We start from the raw sequence: 23,867 nt of genomic DNA on the forward strand, positions 1-23,867 counted from the left end.
ATTTGAGTATTGAGTATCATTCAATTTTATATTCGAATGGCGAATAATTAGCTCATTGCAATGAAAAAGACAGAACAGCGTCTGTGCTGGACGATTAAAATGTTTCTCCATCGTTTGAATCACACCACCTCCTGTGTTCCTGTGTTAAAAATCACAACCAATTGCTTTTAAATGGTCAAGTGAAATGTTTTGACAAGCAAAATATTTTATTATGTACTAACTGTACCCAACAAGACGTTGCTGTGACTTGGTCTCTGAGCAAACAATAGCGCGTTTACGTCCCATAGATGCCATAATCAATAGTCTCAAGATCCATATAACTGAATGTCTAGAAGCAATAACTCGTTGGATGTCTTCAAACAAGCTGAAGCTCAATCCATCTAAGACTGAGTTCCTCTGGGTAGCCACAAACAAACGTCAACATTTCATAGACAACTCACCTATTACTATTTCCGGCAGCGATATCATCCCAAAAACAACAGTCAAACTTCTCGGTGTCAATTTAGATTCAGACTTTTCGTTTAAAAGTCAAATAAATAGGACTGTAAGCACCGGGTTTTTTCACCTAAGACAACTCAAGTCTGTCCGAAGAAACCTTCCTTCAGAAGCAACAAAACTACTTATCAACTCTTACGTAGTCTCACGTCTCGATTACTGCAACGGCATTTATGCCAGCCTTCCAAAATATCAAATTGACAAACTTCAATCAGTGTTTAATGCAGCAGCACGGCTCATAACCGGGGTTTCAAAATATTCGCACATTTCAGAACACCTTCGTAACCTTCACTGGCTCAAGTGCCCTGAAAGAATCCAGTACAAACTGTGCTGGATGGTGTTTAAATCCATCAATGAAATGGCCCCACCCTACATCTCTGAACTATGCTTCCCGGAAAACACTGGTCTGAGTCGATCAACGCTTAGATCAGCAACATCAGCAGATGTAGGCAGACTGATAGAACCTATGCGCAAGCCAAATACTAAGTTTGGTGATCGCGCTTTCGGAGTATCTGGGCCGAAGGCTTGGAATAAACTCCCTCCGGAACTAAGATCCATAACAAGTCCAACAGAATTCAGGTCTAAACTAAAAACTTACCTTTTTAAGTTGTCGTACCCTTAAATTAAATATGCCATTCCTAAGAGAAAGTCCAGTTATATTCAATTTTTCAATTAAGTCCTAAACCCTGTATCTAAATTTCGCCAATAAACAATTAGATAATGTTAATTAAGTGTTAATCTCAAGTGACCTACCAGGTAAGTATTGAACTGTATATTTTCTCCATAAATAGTTAAGTAATAACACTGTAGAAATGTATTATAAGTTTGTACAGCGCCCTTGAGGTGTTTTTGCACAAAAACGGCGCTATAAAAGTCATCCAGGTATTATTATTATGGCATATGTTTTTACATGTCACACGCGTATTCGAATGCAACGTTGTCTCAAACATTCAAAGCAATCGGTGAAGAACTTTGTGAGATTTAAGATTTTGAACAAACTAACGTTTACATATAGACTGCCTTAGTTATGTTAACGACAGTGCCTGACCTAGGGGTAACGTGCGTCAACAAATGAGAGCCTGAATAGTTGCATGTTCTTCAACCACTGTGTTTTTATAATATTTGAGTCCTTTTTTATATTAACTGACCTTTCGACCATCAAAAAGTAATCCACTTACTTCATCCAGAGTCTTTGCTTTCATGACTTTAGATCTGGTTTGTAGACTGTGCCACGCAGTCTATTAATTTATTCATATTATTCTCTGTGATTATGTTGAAATCATCGATTGTTAGACCAGCTTGATCTGATATATTGAAACTGTTACAGATCTTGGAGAGAACTGTGAAAGATGGAGATTTGCTGATTGTCGAAGAGGCAAAGTCTTAGTTAGTAGCCTTGGTCGACTAACGCAAATCCGGAACGGCATGTGGCCCAGGCGAGGGCGGGGTTGGGGTCTGCGGGCGGACGTGACTACAAAAATAATTATTATTTACATGTTTTAGATACTAACACATCTTTTCATTACTAGCACCACATGGAGTGCTAGCACCACATGGAGTGCTAGCACCACATGGAATGCTAGCACCACATGAAATGCTGAAGAAAAAAAAATCACCTACAGTATTCTACATCCTATAGTCAAGGTAGTCTTACAAAATTCTGTATTGAACCATTAAATAGTGGTACATATATCCTGTCTCATATTTATTATAATATGATGTCTTATCTTAATATAACACCTTCAATTACATTAGAATAAACTTCATAAAACAAATGTTTTTCTTACTTTTCACAAGCAATATTTTGTATTTATGTAATTTACTTACATAATAAAATATTTTTTATTCTTATTATGTTGTTTTCTTAAAGGTACAGTCACAAGGAGGAAGTCCATAATTGGTTTTATTTTGGATATACTAGACACGTACAAACTAAAAAAAAAATAAACTGTTGAATTCCCAAAATAAAATAAATAAAAATAGCAGAATATTTTAGATTATTTTATTATAATAAAAATCAGTACAAAAATTGCATTAACACAAAAATGTGATGTGATGAATTTAAGACAATAAAATAAGATAATAAAATGACAAATAACACGACAAACAAAAATGTAAAAATTTTGGAGACTGTATAAAAAGCCTTCAGTATGACTAACAAAAATATATATGTAACTATAATGTTAATTTTTCCTTGTCATAAAATGAAGCTTGACTTAACAGATATTTTAGTTACAGTTTCTAGGTAAGCTACCACCTCTATCAATTTGAGATCAGAGAGTTTAGATATTTTTATAAAAATAAAATGTGATGTTTTATGTTAAGTAGAAATCAACCAAAACCGCTGCTATAGGTCGACCAAATAGATTCGCTAAATTTGGTGACTTCGCAGGGGCACCCAGGTTCATGGAGTGAGGTTTGTCCAATGTTCCATGTCTTGGCGGCAGATGCATCTGGCCACTAGGCGCTGAGTTGCTGGTCGGATCGGCAGAGGATCGTTTGCCCCGCAGTGGGAGGGATGGATTAATCTGTAACTCCTGGACACACTGACCCACAGATTCCTTCTTACCCTAATACCTTCTTCTTCCCAGAACATCCACTCATTAAAAAGACCACAGTGAATATACCCAAAGATGACATAGATCCCGAGCGAAATTAATTTCCTTAGGGCTCCTGTATGGATTTAATAAGCAGCCATCATAGGGTTCCCAGATAGGAGGTCATTATTATCTAAATGACAATGCACTAATTCTTAAGATTAAGATTCTTAACAATAATATATTTTTAAGAATGTAAATACATACAGCTCTTAAACATAAAATTATATCACCAATTTAGCAAAATAAGTGAAAAATCTTAATAATTTTGTAAAATTTAACTAGGTACATATAAAGAAAATAGTATAATCACAGAAAATGGGGATCGAATTAAGTAATAAATTAATACTTTTTTGGAGATTTTTCAAGTAAAATTTAGATATTTTATCAGTGGAGCATTTCTGGCTACCACTGTAATCAAATAAACATATTGATACAACCGTCATCACTTGATGGACTTACATTTATAAAAACTGGAAAAAAAGAAGTACAGGAATTGACTAACTAAACATTTTCAGTCTTATAACTAGGAATACATTAAGTAAATGATTACAAAGACAAAACTGTATTATATATATGTTAGTGGATTCATGTTCAAATTGTTTTTGGTTTCAAAAATACTGTTACAATATTTTTTCTCATACATTGTGATTATATTGTATTTTGAACATAGTTTTATTTTGGTGAAATTGTCTTGACTTTTATCAATTTGTAAAAAGTTTGAATTCATCAAAATATTTTTTTGAGTTTACATGAAGACTTCGGACATGGATGAAATCAGATCGGCAGATCTGTCCGGCGATCATCTAATACCGTGTTATATATATAGGGAAGTTTCCCTAAATTTAAGGAAGAAAATTTTTTTTTTGGAAAATGGAAAAAGAAAATATTCAAATTTTAGTTTTGAAGTCAAAATTCTTAAGCCAATCCGGGGAAATTAATGGAAACTTAGAAATTATCTAGAACCTAACCCCCCCCCCCCCACCCCCCCCTAGGATAGGTGGCATACATTCACATGTTCATAGGCGCGTGACAGAGAGACGGACAGCTAATCGACAGTATCAGGAATATGGTGACCGGATAAATCATCACAATGATAATTCATCACATCTTTAAAAAGTTATATAAAGTCATATAAAGTGATGAAACAAAAACTTAACTGGGTTAAGTTTCCTACAACCAATTCTAAACTCATGTTGAAAGAGAAAGGGGCCTTTTTGGCCTGGAGCTCTGTATGCCATTATTTTAAAAAGTAAAAAAAAACTGGTTTAAGTAGGTTAGGTTAGGTTAAAAAAAAATTTTTTTCATCAGTTTCTAATGACTTTATACCACTTTATAAAAGTGTGTTGAATTGTCACTGTGTTGAGTTATCATGGAACCCAGGAATACACAGGTAGATCTGCAGATCCATGTGTGAATTCTGCGCATTAGTGTGTACTGAAGCAGATTTTCCTCAATTTATAATAATAATAACATGGCATTTATACAGCGCAGTTTAGTGTCATTTCTCTATTATAATTACATATGTACCATTTTATAAAATAGTTTAGCACTTAAGAGCGCAGTTTAACAAATAAATGCAGGACAGTACAAGTAGTAAAGATAAGATAAAAAGAAAGCTGTGCAAATAAATACAATTTATCGAAAATGATAAATTGTATTAAAGTAACACAGCTAATAAAAAAGATCACAGTTAAGAAAGAAAAAAACATAATAACATTAATCCACCACAAATTTTCGATTAATATTCTTAAATTATGAGTTATGAATAACCAAACAATATTTCATACTACAATTAGATTATTTTAATGTAAAAAAAACTAGTTACATCATAGAGGACTTGAACCCGCCGTGCTAGTCATGGAAACCAGAAACAACTAGCCACTTGGCCACAAGGCATTATTAAAATTGATCAAATCCAAACATAAGAAACCATACACAATCTGTTCTAGTAAAGAGTCAAACAAATTGGATTATAAAATCACTATTATCTACTACAATATTCATGTTATTTTTTACAATTACAAAACACAAAGTAATTTTTTTTATCAGTACCAAATATTATATCACTATGCGTACAATTTATTATGTATATTTTATTATTTAACTTGTTTTACTAAATTAAATAAATTGTAACATTTTGAACATCAATGTTTCATTTTATTGCAATTCTGTTTCCTAATGCTAAAATAATAAATTTTAGTTTTGCACATTTTTTGCTGAATAAGGTGTTTTCATTATTCAATTATATTTTCTAATCAGTCACATTGTTTATTTATTTATTATTATTATTGAAGGATAGCAAATGATGCTTTTTGGTAAAATGGGTAAATTGAAAAAAACCGACAGGGACAAAAAGGAAAAAAAAAATAATATGGCTTCCACTAGAAAAAAAATTCAATAAAAATTAAAATTTTAACTTCAGTTACTTCATTTATCCATCTCACCAAAATGCAGCATTTACCTTTTAGTAAAAATGCACAACCATTATTTTGAATTTTTTAGTTTCGATTTGACAAAATTTCAAGGAGGAGAAGGAGAGGAGGAATTCTTAAAGTACGGGTAAAATGCGCACTATTATTAGTTTTTTCTTCTTCTAAAATGAACACCAATTTGGTTGAACCATTTGTAATTTTTTACAAAGCTGCCTTACAAATATCAAGTTCATAACAAAAATGTCATAAAACAAAACAATTGTAATTTATTTATATATGAGAGACACCACCATGATTTTTCCTTAATATCTACATAATTAAGAGTAAAACTTAATTATTTTAAAAGCATGAGCAATCAATAGTAAAGTAAGTAAGTAGTTCTTACTTTTCTATTATCAGACGGTGTTTAACTCACTCTTTTAATCAGACATTTAAAAAAAATATATGAGCCTAATTAATATGTAGCTGCACTAGCATGTTTCTAAAATATGCTTTTAATATTTCTTTTCGTTCTTTAGAGCAATTAAGAGCAGGGCCCAAATTTTGGTAGTGAGGTTATATTAAATAATAATACAAAAAACTGTGAAGAGTGAGGTTAAGTCAAATTATCTAAATTCCTGTTCTTCATGGCCACCAATACAGTGACGTGCACACATTTAGCGAGTGAGGTTATGTAACGTGATCTATTACTTTTGTTATTCAGCGCATCCAGTACAGTGATGGGCAGAAATTTAGAGAGTGAGGTTATGTTCCATGATCCGTTACTTCTTGTTCTTCAGCGCTTCCAGCACAGCGCTGGGCACCAGTCCCACGCCGATTGGGATGTGCAGGGGAATGGGTAGCACGCAGGCCCCTGCGCGCCCGATGTTCAGGGGGGCCAGAGGGGCCCATTCGTTGCTGTGGATGTCGTATTGTTCCACGATCCAGGAGTACTGCATGCCGTCATAGCCACCTGAGAAAAAAATTGATACATTGATAAAACAAATTAATATCCTATAAACGGTGTCTGGAAACTAGTAGTACTAGTGGGAAACTAGTGAATCAAAAAATCTAATTTTAACAATACGATTTTTTTTTTAAATGCTCAGATTCGGCAACAAGCAGCTTAAAAGCATTTTAAAAGATGTTAAACGGCTGATATTAATCTCCTAGCCACCGATTTTTTCAAATATGTATGACTAAAAAATTCCATCTTCTGACTCAATTTACTCGAAAACGAAAACTCACATCAAAAGAAGTTATAACACAAAATCAACTCCAAATGTTGATGATGCAGATTCACCAGTTTCCCGTTTGTACTACGAGTTTCCAGACACCGTGAGTAATTTTCAGAGTCAAAGAAGACACCGTAAAGAAAAATCTCTACCGGCAACACATAACATGACTGAATTTTCATATTTTTGTGTCTTGTACTTTGATAGTAAAGAGGTTCCACATCATTTTTTTAAAATCGATTATCTTATCGATTTTAAATAAAAATGAAATCCACAAAATAGTGTTTTATCTGATTTTTGATAACTAATTGGATATTTCAAAAGTTTATAGCTCACCCTTGGAATGATATTAGGTGCTGCGAATAGTGGTATGAACTAACAAACTTGAGACAGAAAAGCTGGGCAAACTGTATGATGACTGACCATTTGAGACAGAGGTGTGTCGCCCCACTCATTCGAACGGAATTGATTCATTACACTCATTCTGTTGAATCCTTTCCGAATCCGAAAGGAATCACTCACTGTGTCGTTCCGCTGCACTCACCGAATCCAGTGCAATCAAAGACATTGTGTCATTCCATCGGACTAATCGAATCATCTGGAACGAAACTCACTAAATTTGTTTCGATGGATTCGCCGGATCTGGTGGAACCACACGGAGTTGGGGTATGATACTGGGATAAGTCGTTGCTCCATGAAAGGTGTTGTTAGGAACGAGTGAAAGTGAATCCGTATTCGGTTCATTATATTTTGCGAACTCGGACCTATTCAAACGCCTTCGGAATCAGATTCATTGGATTCGTTCCAGCCGAAATGACAATTTGAGAGTTTTAGTTTGGAGATTTTTACTTTTAACTTCAATGTTCACAAACAGGCCTCTTGTTTTAGACAATAGACATCCATGAGCAGCGCTTTTCATCATATTAATGTCTAATTCATCAACTTTACATTTCAAAATTTTGATACATAATATTAGTATGCAGTAATAATTTATGTAACGAATTATTGTTGAAATATTATCAATAGTACTAACCGACTGCAATCAGCTTATCGCCCAGCAGGCAGGATCCTATGGCGTCTCTACCCCGACTCAGACTGGCGATGGTGGTCCAGGTGTCGGTGGGGGGATGGTAACGCTCCACACACGAGAAGCGACCCGACTCGTTCTTGGCCGGTGCGTCGTGGCCGCCCAATGCATAGAGATAGCCGTCCATTACTGCCACCTGCGGAATTTTCACAAAAGTGATTTGAAGGATGATTAGACACGTAACAAAAGTAAAAAGGGTTGTTAGTAAAAATTCTGCTAGATTATCTGACAACTAGTATAATCTGCCATTATTTTTACTGGTTGAAAGAACTTCAAGCTCTATAATTCACCGGGAATCATGTGTCAAATTTAGTACATAGTCGGCTGCGTGCCTAGACTCAAGCGTCAAGCGTATACTGACACAATGTGTTGGGTGTCTTACTCTTACACTTTCAGATATTGTACCGCCGTATAGCTTGCTAGAGTTGACCAGTTTACCAGTGACCAGGGTTAATAATTGTTATTTTAGGAAATTTCGGTTAGTCGTGTATTCTAGCAACTGTCGCACGTGGTTTTGTTTATTTCGCTCTGATATGATCTGAAAATGGTATTTTTTAAGTGTCTTTAACCCTTCATGAATCCGCTGGCCTTTAACTCTTTGCACGCGGCCGTATCAACTGTTGTTACAGCAAAAAGTCTATACTCACACGCGGCTGTATCAACAGTTGATACGGAAACTTTGACGGCCGATATTCCAGCGCTCTTTCGTCATAAATGTATTTCTTGCTCACTTGGACATTCGTAGAACTATCACGATGCTGACATCTACAAGAATTTCTCAAAAATAAAATTGTATTTCATAAAAAAAGATCGATAATCAAGTTCGCCTCTTCGCGCCTTTTAGTCCTTTAGTTTACATTTTTGTCAACAGATGGCGTTAGTACTAGTATGTCATTCACAAATATTCATAACTAAAAATGATAAGTGATCATGGTGTCCCACTTGTGTCTATCAACGCAGTGGCCTAAGTACACACACGCTGAGTGAATGGCGAGACCACATTCAAAAGATACGGTACGTCTTTGTATGAAATTTTATGTTTTTGTTTTTATAAACATCTAAGAGTGTTGACACACAAGAATTTGTTTTCATATTGTGGAGAATAATCTGTTCTGTCTATATAGTCCAATAAATCATGCCAGAATGCTATAATTTCACATTTAATTGCGTGCATAGGTATTTGAAAATATGTACCGCGTACGGGTATAGATAAAACGGAGCAAATTAAGGCGTTCAAAAGGTTAAGAGTAGTGTTTGTTTGCTTTTACAAAATATCTATTTTTTGATTTTTGGCATAATATTATGTTGTGTGCATGCAGTACAATCCGTTAATTAGATACTTGCCCGGATATTGGGGTGGCGGATTAGTAAGAGAGTGTCGTACTTGAAAAGTGATATTACATATATTATGTGAAATTGTCTATGAAACTTACGCTCACTCCGCCCCTCCTCTTGGCCATGGGCGCGCACTGCTGCCACCGGTTCGTGTGCGGACAGTAGGCCTCCACGGTGCGCAGGCATGTGCTGCCGTCGCGCCCCCCCACAGCGTAAAGCTTACCACCCACCACGCCCACGCCAAACATGCCACGCGGGCCAAGCATGGGGGCCACGTAGGACCAGCTGCGAGATATGGGGTCCCACCTGGGGATAAACAAAATTAAGTAAAGAAAGTAGTAACAGCAGAATGCATGAAATGTTTCAGCAGCTATTAATGTAGAATAGATGCAACATCATACAAAAAATATTCAGTAAAAGGGAATACCCATCAACCCTTGAAATGCCAAGCACCATTGTGTCGTCCGAGAGCCTAAACTGATGCATTACCATCACAGCACAGCCACGCACAGTCGGTGGCGGTGCTTCACCATGGGACGCTGCAGGGGGAATGCATATATATGTACCTCTCTACAGTGCCCGTGTAGGTCCAGCCATCGTGTCCTCCGAGGGCATAGACCGGTGCGTTGGGTCCCTCTCCCAGCACGGCCACGCCCAGCCCGTGGCGGTGCGTCACCATGGGGGGTTGCAGTGAGAAAGTCAGGGTCTTCAAGTCCACACACTCCACCTGGAGAAAGGCAAAAATATAGAAACATTTATTAAAAATGCACCTGGAATGTTAATTATTTTGTTCACAGGCTAAGAAATGAAGTCAGTCTCACAAGAGGGTAAACAAAAAATTTTGTCTACATTGTAATTTATTGTACATAGATAATTCTGTGAAAAAGGAATAAAAGAAGTGTGTAAAGAAATTGAAAAATGTGTTATGCAAAGCAGCCCCATGGCCACACAATCTGCATCGAATGCTATATATAATTAATAATTATTAAAAATAACAAATTATTGAATTAATATTAATGTGCATTTTTAGGATGCTGTTCAAACCTAAGATAGAAAACAATAGATTTTCTTAGCAAGAATTTTTAATTTAAGATAATTTTACTCACAGTATTCAGTGTTTTCAGTCCATCCCTTCCGCCGACCAACAGCAGTTTGTCCCCAATCATGGCAACGCCAAATTGCAGCTTTTTAAGTTTTATTTTTTTAATTTGTGACCAAGAATTCTTTCTCGGGTCGTAAGTCTCAATAGTTGTGGCTCCCTATTAACAAACAATAATATATTATGTACAAACAGTGAATTCCCTTAAAAAGTTTTCCAAGGGACCGGAAAAAGAAAACTTCTTAAGTGGGAACTTCTTAAGCGAGTTACACTGTAACATGAAGTGAAAACAAAAATAAGTGGTCATCAGTTTTACGGAAGAGAAAAAAAATGATGTTCAAAATTAAAACTAATAATGAATGCACAGTTCATTCATATTGAATCAATACTTTTAATATAAAAATGTTCTTCTAGATACCATAACCGTGTATCTATTAATATCTGTTTTCAGTTTTACTGGTTTGCAACAAACATGAATAAAAATAATACATATACAAATGTACAATGTACATACATACTTACTTTTATATTGGAAGCTTCGCTTTATTTACAATATAAGGTGTTATTATGTGGATTTGATGTTCACAGTATTAATTATTATTTTTTTTGGTAAACTAATGTTTAAGACAAGATTTTTTATGCATAGCACAAAGGGTAACAATTATTTTACAAGCAATAATTATTCGCCTGAATTTTCAGGTGAAAAAAATGTAACAAGCAGTAATTGTTGAATGAAACACTAGTATATATTGAATTATTTCGCGGATAAGAGATAAGCCGCCATAGCTCAGTGGTCAGAGCTGTCGACCGGAAATCGAAGGGACACGGGTTCGAGTCCCGTTGGCGTCATGTATCTTTTATCAGGAGATTTTTCAATGTGGATGAGTGTTTCAGGTGAATAATTATTGCTTGTAAAATAATTCACAGTATTAGTTGTTGAATTTTTTTTATATATTTATGCTATTATCCATGTATCCTGTTACACTTACATACAAAAATTGTAAATTTATGAATAATAGATAAATAGTAGGCCAGATGTCATACCAATTACATATTTGAATTTGTAGTATTATGGAATTAATTTGTTGCCATAAATATTTGCAGGGTAATAACAAGGAAATAGACAAACTAACTATTTTTCAAATAAGACAAGTATTTATCTGCATGTAAATAAATTTGACTTGTTCCAGCCGGTTTAAAATTAATGTTTTTCTTCTTGTGCCCTCTTCCATCGGAAGTTGGCTATCACGAGGACAATCTTCACCCTGCAGACTGCAGACTGCAGCCTGGAACAACTCTGCAAAACTGGACTTGTATCAGTCACGCGGTTTTACATAAAAAAAATATTTTTGAAGACTTACACTAGCATCAGTGCCACCGACAGCTAGCAGTTTCCCAACAGTAGACTTGCGGGGGCTGGTCCGGTGCGACGAGAACTGGGGCCTGCACTCCGGCAGGAGGTGCCACTTCAGGGCTTCCATGATCAAGGATTGGCAAGGGGGTACATCTCCGCATGAGGCCTCCACATGGTCAAAAATGAACTGAAAAAAAGAGAGATGTTTATATTTTATTATGGCGACAATACATACATGTCTTCTGATCTTACGATAAAAAATAAAATTGAAAGCATTATTAGGAGCTAGGCTGAAATATTATCTTATTGACAAACTGCAAACATTTGACTTGCAAATTTTTCTATTCTTGACAGTTTATCCCATGAATCGACCCTTTCACAATCCGCTACATTTGTAAATACCAGTACTTATTGTATTAATCTAAATGACCACCTAAGCATTTTTAATTACGTTAATAATAGTTTTAATCGATATTTGAGGCCAGTTAATAATCTACATAAATATATGTAAGTGTTCATATGTTCAAAATCTTAAATCTCACAAAGTTCTTCACTAATTGCTTTGAAATTTTGACACAACGTTGCATTCGAATACGCGTGTGTTTTTATATAATATTTGTGTTATATAGATATTACCTGTGTCAGGTAAAAACATGCTTTTTTTAAAACAACGCCATCTGTTGGATGTAAAAGAAAAAAACACTATTGTTTCTTTATCTGCACAGACAGACTGTGCCACAGCAACGCGTGACTGTATACAGTTAGTAAATAATATAAGTTAAAAATATACTGTCCTGATTAAGCTTAGGCTTAGCTTAGGAGAAACCGGTACATGACAAATGACAAATAATATGTTCTTAAAAAAAATTGTGGTTTTGTGTTTCTTTTACTTCACACAAAAAGTGATTGCTATGTAAGAAAAATAAAAAGATGACTTACAGACGGCGATAGTAATGGTAGTTTAACAAACTCCAGTAGCGAAGGTAAGAACTTCTCCCGACTGGGCGGGTCGTGCTTTATCCAGGTCATGACGCTCTCAAACACACACTCCTCTGAGATCACGTTCAGGTCGTCGGAGCTGAGCAGCTTGCCCAGCTGTTTGTGATCCAAAGACAGGAACTCTTGATTTCGGAACACCTGTGAAAAGGCAAAAAAACGATGTTTTCTAATAATACACATTATCCACTTGAGCGATAGTTACACAAATTTGGGTGTACACTTGAGCGAAGTTACCCAAGTTTGGGTATCCATTTGAGCGATAGTTACCCAAATTTGGGTATCCACTTGAGCGATAGGTAGCTTGTAGGTGTTTTTGTGAGTTTAAATGAATTTATTCCAAACTTTCCGCAAACAGCTAATATCTATAGTCACTGGCTGATTAAGTTTTTGTCTAAAACCAAGAGATGTCACTAATGTTCCTCTTACTGAATATTCCAGATTTATTGTACCATGTTGTCCGCATGTAGATGCCTTTTTAAATTGTTTAAGTATGTAATATTATAAATCAATATCAACAATTTATTACTGCAAATTATGTTTAGGTACAGTATGACAAGAGCAAAAAAATATAACAAAAAATAAACGTTTTAATTGCATTTTTATCATTTCACTCCATACGCAATTAAAATAATAGGATTTTTTTAATATCATCATAACAAAACATCAATTATCTATTCTGAAAATAACTTTAAAAACCAACAGACCTTCACATCGATATATGTATATTTAACATTTCATCACTTCCCCACCTTCCTCTTTCCCTTCCCCACTTACCTTCAGCCTCACAACATCCCCCAATTGGGGATGCCATAGACTCACTGGCTCCAGACGGGAGCAGTTGGGACTCTTGTGAGGTATTCACTATAAAAAAAAAAAAATTGGCTTGTTCAGTATTCAATTTTTGTTGAAAATGAGAAAACTACTCAACAGACATGAATTAATTTATACTAGTTGCAAAAACGTTTTGAGCGATCGCTTGCCATGATGTGCCAAATATATAGAATCAAAAATATGGGATAAATGGTGAAATGTAGGTGGATTCATTGGCTATGAACCACAGTTAGCAGTTTTATATGTTTCCATATTAATAATTTGAGGAATGGTATAAATTAAATATTATGGTAAATGTATATACATGACCCAAAACGCACAAGTGGATAAATAAATTTTGAAAGATAAAAATTTCCATTAAGTGAGTTTTCTAAATATTTACGCATTATTACTATTGGTATGTTCTGCACTCGGATATTGAACACGGCAAGGCATAGGATAAACATCTGCCCTGATGATGGACACTGTAATGCTGTCCGAAACGTTGGCTAAAGAAGGAATTAGCGCAACAATATAAATACCCCAAATAATACGTACTACCCCAAAAATAAATTACTGTAACAGGAAAAGCTGTTGGAAGTAAGAGTTTCACAGATGCACTCATAGAGGGCAGTGCATAGAACTTGCTTGGAAGTCTGCAAGATGGCAGCTAGTAGCCAGTAGTCACCAGGACCAGTTAGAATGCTCCCAGTTAAACATGGTGTTTTGAGATCTCATTTAGCCAGCTCCTAGTTAGGTCGACTATCGAGTCACCATTGAAATACGCAAAATATTAATAAATTCCTGATTTAACACAAAGAACCTATTGTTTAAAATCTCCTTCCACGACGAGTAGGAGAACTGTTTGTGGGAACACAATAGAAGCAAACTTTAAATTTTTTTGTCGAGTGTCCACTATTTGACTAGGTACTCGGGTACTATATGGAAATTACATTAATTTACAGGTATATAATTTTTCGTCATTGCAAACTCATGAATGTAATGCCTCCAAAGGGTAGCATATAAATTATGGACGAAAATGTCTACTTCAGCACAATCTATCTTATTATATAGTTGACACATTAGGGTCAGAGGGCTAAAACAGGCTATGTGGGAGTTCTACTATATTGTGTTGTTCAATATCCCTCTGAAGCTGTAATAATAGCTGTTAGAGAGACCACTTTACTACTGTGTATTTAACATTACATGTACATTCTAACGCAGATTCAACAAACCGGTAAATGAAAAAAGTTGATAATAGTTTGACTGTCTATCTATCTTATATAAATAAAAATGTTAATGTTTGTTTGTTCAAAATCTTAAATCTCCCAAAGTTCTTCACCAATTGCTTTGAAATTTGACAGGTAAAAACATGTTTATTTTTAAAACCATATGTTGGACAAAAAAGCAAAAGCACTATTGTTTCTCTGTCTGCACAGACTGAGCCACAGCATCGCTTGGCGGGGTACAGCTAGTAGTTAATAATAAGAAAGATCATTGTAGACAAATACTATATATTTGTACAGTGCCCTTGAGGTGATTTTGCACAAAAACGGCGCTATACAAATCAGTATTATTATTAACTATCGTGTTGTTCAATATCCTTTTGAAGCTGTAATAATAGCTGTCAGAGAGACTACTTGACCTTTGTTTGTGCAGGATCCACAATTGTAAGTAGTCTTTGCGTTTTTTATTGAGTATCCAAATTTAAAAATCAAATCCGGGAAAACTGTGTAACAATTCCAGTTTTTGGAGAGAATTAAAATAACGAAGAAGTATATTTGATTAAAATTTTGTATTTAAAAATGAGTAAATTACTTTTAATTAATGGTAATAAAACCTTAAAACAATTTGCAAAATGATCTACTGAAGAAAACAATAATCGGGGAAGATTTGTCAATACTGCCACTGCTTTTCCTGTGTCAACTGTGGGCTTAGGTGAATAAATGAGTAGATAATATTTTCTACCTGGTGAGCAGGCTACCCATTGTTATTGACAGACCTGCATAAAATTCTCGCAGGTATAATCAGTGGCGTGCTTCTCGAGAGAGTTACAGGACTGCTGCTCTGCAAACATGGCGATGCCGAGGCAATTGGACGGGTGCAGCTGCTTTTTCAGGAAGTTGCAGCAGGCGGAGGCCACGCCCGTCAGCTGCAGCAGGCATGAGGTGGACAGCAGTAGCTCCACTGTCTCTTCCCGGAGGCCTGAGAAGGGAAATATGTACATATTAATTAAGAATATGTTGTTGTTTTTGGGTAGATCGGCCATGGACAGTACTTTTGTAAAACCGTGTTATCCATTCCATTATTTTTAAAGTATACAGTGTTACTAATCGCGCATGCATTGAAATCTGAATAGCATGCCACAGGTTTGGAAAGAAAGCTGTGTTGTTACACAGCAATCGTGTATATTTTCTAAGAACATATGTCTAGAGCAGTGGTTATTAACCTGGGTTCGATCGATCTCCAGGGGTTCGTTGAGTCTGTCTCGCGGATTCGGCGGAGGTCAAGAACACCCCTGACTCATATGATATCTTCTCAATCATCTCAATAAACAGATACAAGGCGGTGGAGTCAACATCATCGAAGTGGAAGAAAACCTGAAGGCTTTTCAAAACAAGCTACCGTTATGGAAACAAAGAACAGAGAACGATAACTTCGCAAACTTTCCCCTGCTAGACGACTATGTAAGTAAGATCGAAGATGTATCTGGAATCGGAGACATTTCTGTACCCGCGGAACTGAAGCAAGCAATTGCCACGCATTTAGATGAGCTTGCAAAGTCTCTCGACGGATACTTCCCTATAAGAGAGTCATATACGGCATGGGTGAGACAGCTGTACACGTTTAGTGTTGAGACAATAGATGTCAATGATGAATACCTCGTTGAAATCATTGAAATTCATCAGAGCCAGGTTCAACAGCAACTCTACAGAACAACAACGCTCTCAGCGTTTTGGTGTCAACGAATGGTAACGTACCCTGTTATTGCTAAGAAAGCTCTGGAGATTTTCATACCGTTTGTTACAACATATGTTTGCGAGCAATCCTTTTCGAAGAAAACGAAGAAAAGGAACAGACTTTGTTGCGAAAACGACATGAGAGTGGTACTTGCCCAAGGTAAAGCCGCGCATTTCTGAAAAGGTCTCTGAAAGGCTACAGCAGAAGTCACACTGATTTGCAGTAAATATTCATTATTATGTTTTTGTGTAAAAATCGTGTTTTAATGGTTTTGTTCATTTTGTGCACCAATGTATAAATATATACCTATGTTTTGAATTTGAAAAAATCATATTTTACTATTTCAATTAAGAAGGGTGAATGCGCATATGAAACTGGTGGGGGTCAGTATCTCCAACAAGGTTAAGAACCACTGGTCTAGAGGTTATCCCTAAAATATACTACACCAGTGCCATTGCGGACTAATTGTGTACACTATCCGACGCGCGTGTTATCAGGAACTATATGAGAGTAGATTCACGGTCGCTATTACTAAACTTTTTTAGGAAGGACAATCATCTATTCTTTTTCAACATTGCACCATTATGCAGCACACGCCATTAGTAAGCGTTACGGTTAGTATCAATTTGTCAAAAATCTATTATAACAAACTGACTGCGTAAACTGTGATAACGGTAATGAAAGAAAGTTTGAATCAGTTTTTCACAGATTATATGAGAGTAGATTCACGGTCGCTATTACTAAACTTTTTTAGGAAGGACAATCATCTATTCTTTTTCAACATTGCACCATTATTAATAATTCCCCAAGGGACTGTTATTGGACCAATTTTATTTATAATTTACGTTAACCATATGTTTAAATTATCACTTAATGGTAAACTTATATCCTTTGCTGACGACACTGCAATAATTATCGAAAAAAAGACATGGATCGAAATTACCAATGCAGCGAATCAGGATATGAAGGTTATAAAAAATTGGTTCGATGGCAATTTATTATCACTTAACACAGAAAAAACATATTGTATTCCTTTCACTCTACAAGAAGATGTGCCAAATAACCTAATTAACATAACAATTCATTCTAAAAATTGTGTAAATGACGGTACATGTAATACGGACTGCGCGAAACTAAATCATAAATCCAATATAAAATATCTTGGTATCTTAATAGATAAAAATGTTAAATGGAAAGACCATATTAATCTCACTGTTGAAAGAATAAGAAAACTTATCTATATTTTCTATAATATACGAAATATTTTAAATAAGAAAACTATCAAAATTGTTTATTATGCATTAATTCAGTCCTTATTGCAGTACGGGATTATTGGGTGGGGAGGGGCTTTTAAGGCTTCTTTACAGCCAATAATTACAATTCAAAGAATAATTATAAAAATCATCCTTAGAAAACCATATGACTCCCCTACTTTAGAGATATTTCAGGAATTCAATGTACCATCTATAACAGAATTGTATAAGAGAATCGCTTTATATCAAATTTATAAAGAATATTTTATTTATAAAATGCACCCCTCAGATAGCATAAGCAATAGATTCAAAACTAATGGCTTAATAGCCATTCCTATGCTTAGAACGACCACGGCTCAGCACCACTATTCATATTTAGGTGTGAGATGGTACAATATATTATTGTCCAAAAATAAAATTAGTGTAACCGAAACTGTGAATTATGAACAATTCAAAAAGTTAATTAAGTCCCTCAAATTGGATAATGATATATTGTACCCCTAATTTTCTTACACTTACTCAATCTGTAAAAAATATATATTAATTTGATTGTCTTTAAAAAAAAACTATTTTTCAAAATTTTTCTTGATATATTGTACCCTTAATTTCCTCACGCTTACTTAATCTGTAAAAAGATGTATTATTTTAATTATCTTTAAAAAAACAATTTTCTAATTTGTGTACCCATGTTAATATTATGTTTGTATTTATTTCAAAAGTTTTTGATTATTGTTTAAAAAATCATTAGAACTAAATGTAAAGACTCCTCCCATAAACACGAGCTCCTGAGCTCAACTTATGGAGAAATAGAATAATAACGAAAAAATTATTTATAAGTCTGCATATTGTAATCATTTATAATGTTAAATAATAAATAAATAAATAAAAAAAAAAAAAAAAATTATGCAGCACACGCCATTAGTAAGCGTTACGGTTAGTATCAATTTGTCAAAAATCTATTATAACAATCTGACTTTATTAATATTATACAAATCTTATTACTTCTGATTCTATACTGAGAGCATTTAGAAAGTATACAGTGTTAGAATGCAGAGTGTGTACTTTATAAAGAATTAATTTCTTTATACTTCTGAAACCATACAGCGCCAGTACACGATGGGTGCATTTTAGCCTTGTATACTTTCAAAATATGCATCCATTCCACTGGAAGGATTGGGAGAAAGCATCTGAAATGAGATAATACATATTGCTCTTAGGCGGTCCAAACCACAAACAAGTTGGGCAACTACACAATATGGTTAGAAGCTAGTAGGATCAGGAAACTGCTATCTCTAGATATATGAAGGGAGTACAAAGCACTAATAGATGTAGGAAATGTAAAGAGAAGTATAAAGAAATACCAATCAATTCATGCTGCCAATGTTCTTCCTGCTTTGATGGTAAGAATGAGAAAGCAGGAATGGTAACTATGTAAATTCATGTCTAAGTTGATTGTACATGGCTTAAGGGGAACGGTTGTGCGGCTTTTTTCATACAAAACTTAAATTTGAATTTGAGGGCAAAATACTTAACCAAACCGAATGATTATTTTTTTAATCAAAGGGTGTAGCAAAAATCTAGGATGGATATGTGGTATTTTATTTATTTGTGTTTCAAATTATAAAATATGGTTAGTTAAAGAAGTCAATTTTTCACAATTTTAAAGGCAAGTTTGGCAATTATTTGTTATTTATTAATTTTTAATTTCTACTTCCGATTTAGTTGTCCGGGTTAAATCTTCCCCAAAGGAAAAACTTAACCCTTCCACTCACTTTTCCACAAATGATCATCTAGTCAATCAACATTATGTAAGAGCATTGTATAAGTAAAATAAATACAAAACAATACAAGAACAACAACACGTCAACTCACCAGATATCAAATGGGAAAAAAAATTCACCGTCTCCAGATATTTTCATATCAGAGGGTTCGGCTCGGTAGAACTTCTAACAGGGCCTATAAATCCTACTGATCCCTCAACATAAATATTTAAAAAATCTTTTGTTATCCTACATGTATTCAAAATGACCGACTTTTGCATCTTTATATATAATTTTTTTGATAAATCTAATACGCCTAAATTTTTAATTAGAGAGCTAGGTATAATGCCAGTAGCCGAAATAACGAATGGTAATATTTTTATAGTCTGAGAATGCCAAATTCTTTTTATTTCATTTCCTAAATCTGTGTATTTTCTTATTTTTTCGCTAACAGATTTTTGAATATTACAGGAATTTGGTATAGCGACATCAATGATATAAGTTATTTTTTTAATTTTGTCATGTAAAACTATATCGGGTCTATTATGACTAATCGCTCGGTCTGTTAGTATAGTTTTATCATAATATATTTTATAAAATTCGTTTTCTAAAAATGAATTTGGTTCGTATTCATAATATGGTACTGCATTACGGCAGTCAATCAAGTTATGTTTAATTACCAAATTTTGGTGAATTATTTTTAAAACTTGATTGTGCCTAAATGTATACTCGGACGGTGCTAATATAGAACATCCCGATATAATATGTTCTATAGTTTCCGGAAAAGCCAAACATTTTCTACACAAATCATCAATTTGATTTGTATCTTTGATTATATGCTTTCTATAATTTTTAGTATTAATGACTCTATCCTGAATGGCAAGCATAAATCCTTCTATTTCTGCGCTCAACTCTCCAATACTCAACCATTTGTTTGACGAAATTTTGTCAACATACGTTTGGTTGAGATAATTGAAGTGTTTTGCGTGTAAAATTTTATTTGACCAGGAATCTAATAATTCCTGGTTTGGATTTATAAAAATGTTGGAATTCTCATCGTATAAATTTAAAGGTGTAATATTTCTATCTGCCTTGCAAATTATTTTGTGCATTTCTGAGCTATGAGCTTTCCTATGGAAAAAAGTTCTTAGCATTTCTACCTGATTATGTTTCAAAGAAGTTATTTTGACTATACCTCTACCTCCTAAATTTCTAGGTAAATTAACTCGTTCTATAGCTGAATTTGGATGATGGCAATTAAACTTTGTTAGCGTAGTTCTAATTAATCTTTCTAAGTTATCTAAATCTGTATTAGACCATTTAATTATGCCAAATGAGTACGTTAATAGAGGTATTGCCCAAGTATTTATTGCTTTTACTAAATTTTTAGCAGATAGATTGCATTTTAAAATTTTCCTGATCCTAGTTTGAAATTTAATCCTAATATCATTTTTAATACTAGTATGGTCTAATCTATTTGATTGTGGGTATCCTAAATATTTATAAACCTCATCCCTTTTCATATTTTTTTTTTTTTTTTTAAACTTCCGATTTAGTTGTCCGGGTTAAGTCTTCCCCAAAGGAAAAACTTAACCCTTCCACTCACTTTTCCACAAATGATCAGCTAGTCAATCAACACTATGTAAGTGCATTATATAAGTAAAATAAATACAAAACAATACAAGAACAACAACACGTCAAATCACCAGATATCAAATGGGAAAAAAAATTCACCGTCTCCAGATATTTTCATATCAGAGGGTTCGGCTCGGTAGAACTTCTAACAGGGCCTATAAATCCTACTGATCCCTCAACATAAATATTTAAAAAATCTTTTGTTATCCTACATGTATTCAAAATGACCGACTTTTGCATCTTTATATATAAATTTTTTGATAGATCTAATACGCCTAAATTTTTAATTAGAGAGCTAGGTATAATGCCAGTAGCCGAAATAACGAATGGTAATATTTTTATAGTCTGAGAATGCCAAATTCTTTTTATTTCATTTCCTAAATCTGTGTATTTTCTTATTTTTTCACTAACAGATTTTTGAATATTACAGGAATTTGGAATAGCAACATCAATTATATAAGTTATTTTTTTTATTATTATTTTTTTTTATTATTATAATTAATTATTATAATTACTAAAAAAAGAATTATCAAAAAAAAAACATTTTGATGGGTTTAAATTTCATTTTCAAACGACTAATTTACGTTGGAACAAAAGTTTATTGTATATAAATTTTAAAAAACATCTTTTTTACAATATTTTATTTTTTAATTTATATTTAATTGTATTTACATAGTAGGTTGGGAATGATTATTTTTTTTTAAATTATCATTAACTCACAAAATATTGTCAAAATTGCGAATTATTAATGGTCTACATTTTCTAATTAAAAACACAAATAAATGAAGCAACACATATCCGTACTAGATATTTAATATGCTTTTTGATTAAAAAAAATTATTCAGTTTGATCAAGTATTTTGGCTTCAAATCAAAATTTTAATTTTGTATGAAGAAGCCCATGCAGCCGCTCCTACTAACAACAGTTAGATAATGGATTCGAGGCCGAAAAAGCTTTCAAGCCACCTAGTACAATTAGCAACTTATAATAAAAGTATTACCGACATAGTATTTAAAAATTCAAAAAGTAAAATTGTATTTTATATTCGACTTATAAAAAAACAAACCAATAGTTCCAGTGTAGCAAAAGTTGATCAGTTGCTGGAGGGCATCTGCGTCAACATTTTCCAGGGTGATCTCATGCTGCTGGGCCTCCCTCAGGGCTCCGGCGAACATGGCAGAGAAGTACTCACTGGCCGCCGAGAGCACCAGTCTGTGGGCTGAAAACCTACACGCAACAACATAAAAGGTCAGCTGTTTATTGCGACTAAGGCCCGTTGTTTTGCTGAGATTCACATGTGACAAAGTCAACAAATGACCGTTCAGTGACATTTTTTTTTTTGTTAGTTTTTTTAAAGGTTCCCGTTAAATTTCGATTCGAAGGACGGGTTGTTTTCGGAGAATTTGAACAATTCATCAAATTTCAACGTTCATTTCCGGGTTCTGTGAAAGTCCTATTCAAGTTCTGTTATTATATCATTATAGGCTAGTTGCTTGACAGAACTAAAATAAAAACAGAACTTGAAAAAATGTTTCACTGAACTTGAAAATGATTGTTGAAATTTGATGAATTGTTCAAATTCTCCGAAACAACCCATCCTAAGTCGGTTTCAACTTTTCAACGAATTGTGATCAGCTGAAGAGAAATTTTGTGAAAATTTCAAAGAAAATTATTTCCATTTCTTTGTATTACCTTAATTTCTCCCCAGGGCAGTTTTCATTTATATAAATCCAGGAAATTTCCCAATAATGGACAGTTGAATAAATAATAATAAACTTGGCATTGCTCCAAGTTAAAGTAATCTGGCCATTTGGGTATTTATTATGAGTGTTCTGCTTTTCCTGATGCGCTACAAACGTGTTTGTATGTGGCAAAAGTTCAATACATTTAGAGAACGAGAATGATACATATTTGCAGAACGAAAATAAAAATATTTGTAATGGAAACAAAAATACGAATGCAGTTGATATAACAGTAATTTAATTTATTACGACTGATTGCAGAATTAAAGCCGTTGTACAGGAATATACAGAGTATCAAGTAAAAACAGTGGGAGGTTCACTCAAATAAAGTTTAAAATTAAAAGCCCATACAGTTTGGGAAACAGTCCTGGGATAGTTGGAAATGTTGTGCGAGTCACACAAAATGTCCAGATTTAGACTAGCATTTGAGTCATCCATTATGTTGGTACAAAAATATTCACCCCTTTGTTAGGAATTGGTGATCCATGCTCACCAAATTTTCCGATTCTTTGTTTTCAACAAAAAAAATTAATTAAGGTCTGCTTAAATTTTTTCATGCTCTTTAATCATTTCTCTATATAAAGCAATCTACAATATTGGGGTGTAGTAAAATTGTGGATCTGGCAATGGGGAGTCTAGCCAGGAGAAACAATAAATTCATAACACAAAATAGGTACCTGCGTCCTGCAGCGATGAGAACCACGTCACAGAGTTGACCTGCTTGGAGATATCCATACATGCGTTGAAGGCTCCCTTCTGCGTGGTCCACACATCTAAAAGATTCATCGTGGCTGTTGCTGGAAGACAGGCTAGTCTGGCTTAAATCTCTCGGCAAACCCTCGTCGATTGAGCAATTGGACATCGCATCCTGGACAGAATCCTTCGATGGACTTCCTAATGCCGACATTGTGTTAAATCCGGAAGCACTTAGTCAAACACTAAAACCAAGCACTGGTCTTATACCTCGGGCTCAAGAGTTGAAATCATTCATTTGGAAACTGTCATCACCGGCCCAAAACGAAACAAAGCCGAATTTATAAACAAAGAATGACAGATTGACAAAGACGGCTGACTACCAACAGCACGACTAA

General features: G+C 34.3%; 1 protein-coding gene across 1 annotated transcript; it reads right to left on the bottom strand.

Annotated features, from left to right (window-relative positions):
- Positions 1–2,555: 2,555 nt before the first annotated feature.
- On the bottom strand, positions 2,556–23,816 carry LOC149420019 (kelch-like protein 5). The gene is made up of 10 exons (XM_089637136.1): positions 23,454–23,816; positions 22,101–22,261; positions 15,428–15,630; positions 12,556–12,753; positions 11,624–11,803; positions 10,270–10,422; positions 9,730–9,890; positions 9,262–9,469; positions 7,775–7,964; positions 2,556–6,479 (listed from the first exon to the last, which is right to left on the bottom strand). The coding sequence occupies exons 1-10, from the start codon at positions 23,681–23,683 to the stop codon at positions 6,289–6,291; spliced, it is 1,875 nt and encodes a 624-aa protein (XP_089493262.1). The 5' UTR covers positions 23,684–23,816; the 3' UTR covers positions 2,556–6,288.
- Positions 23,817–23,867: the final 51 nt, after the last annotated feature.

This window comes from Hesperophylax consimilis, chromosome 11 (genome assembly GCF_061612785.1).
Source record: "Hesperophylax consimilis isolate HC1 chromosome 11, BYU_Hcon_1.0, whole genome shotgun sequence".
Classification (NCBI taxonomy): Eukaryota; Metazoa; Arthropoda; class Insecta; order Trichoptera; family Limnephilidae; genus Hesperophylax; species Hesperophylax consimilis.

Coding starts and splice junctions, on each gene's coding strand:
- LOC149420019 (XM_089637136.1), bottom strand. CDS start 23,683: ATGTCGGCATTAGGAAGTCCATCGAAGGATTCTGTCCAGGATGCGATG. Junction 15,631..22,100: donor TTGCTACACTGGAACTATTG/GTTTGTTTTTTT, acceptor TTCCCTTCTCAG/GCCTCCGGGAAGAGACAGTG. Junction 9,891..10,269: donor GACTGAAAACACTGAATACT/GTGAGTAAAATT, acceptor GCCTTTCTCCAG/GTGGAGTGTGTGGACTTGAA.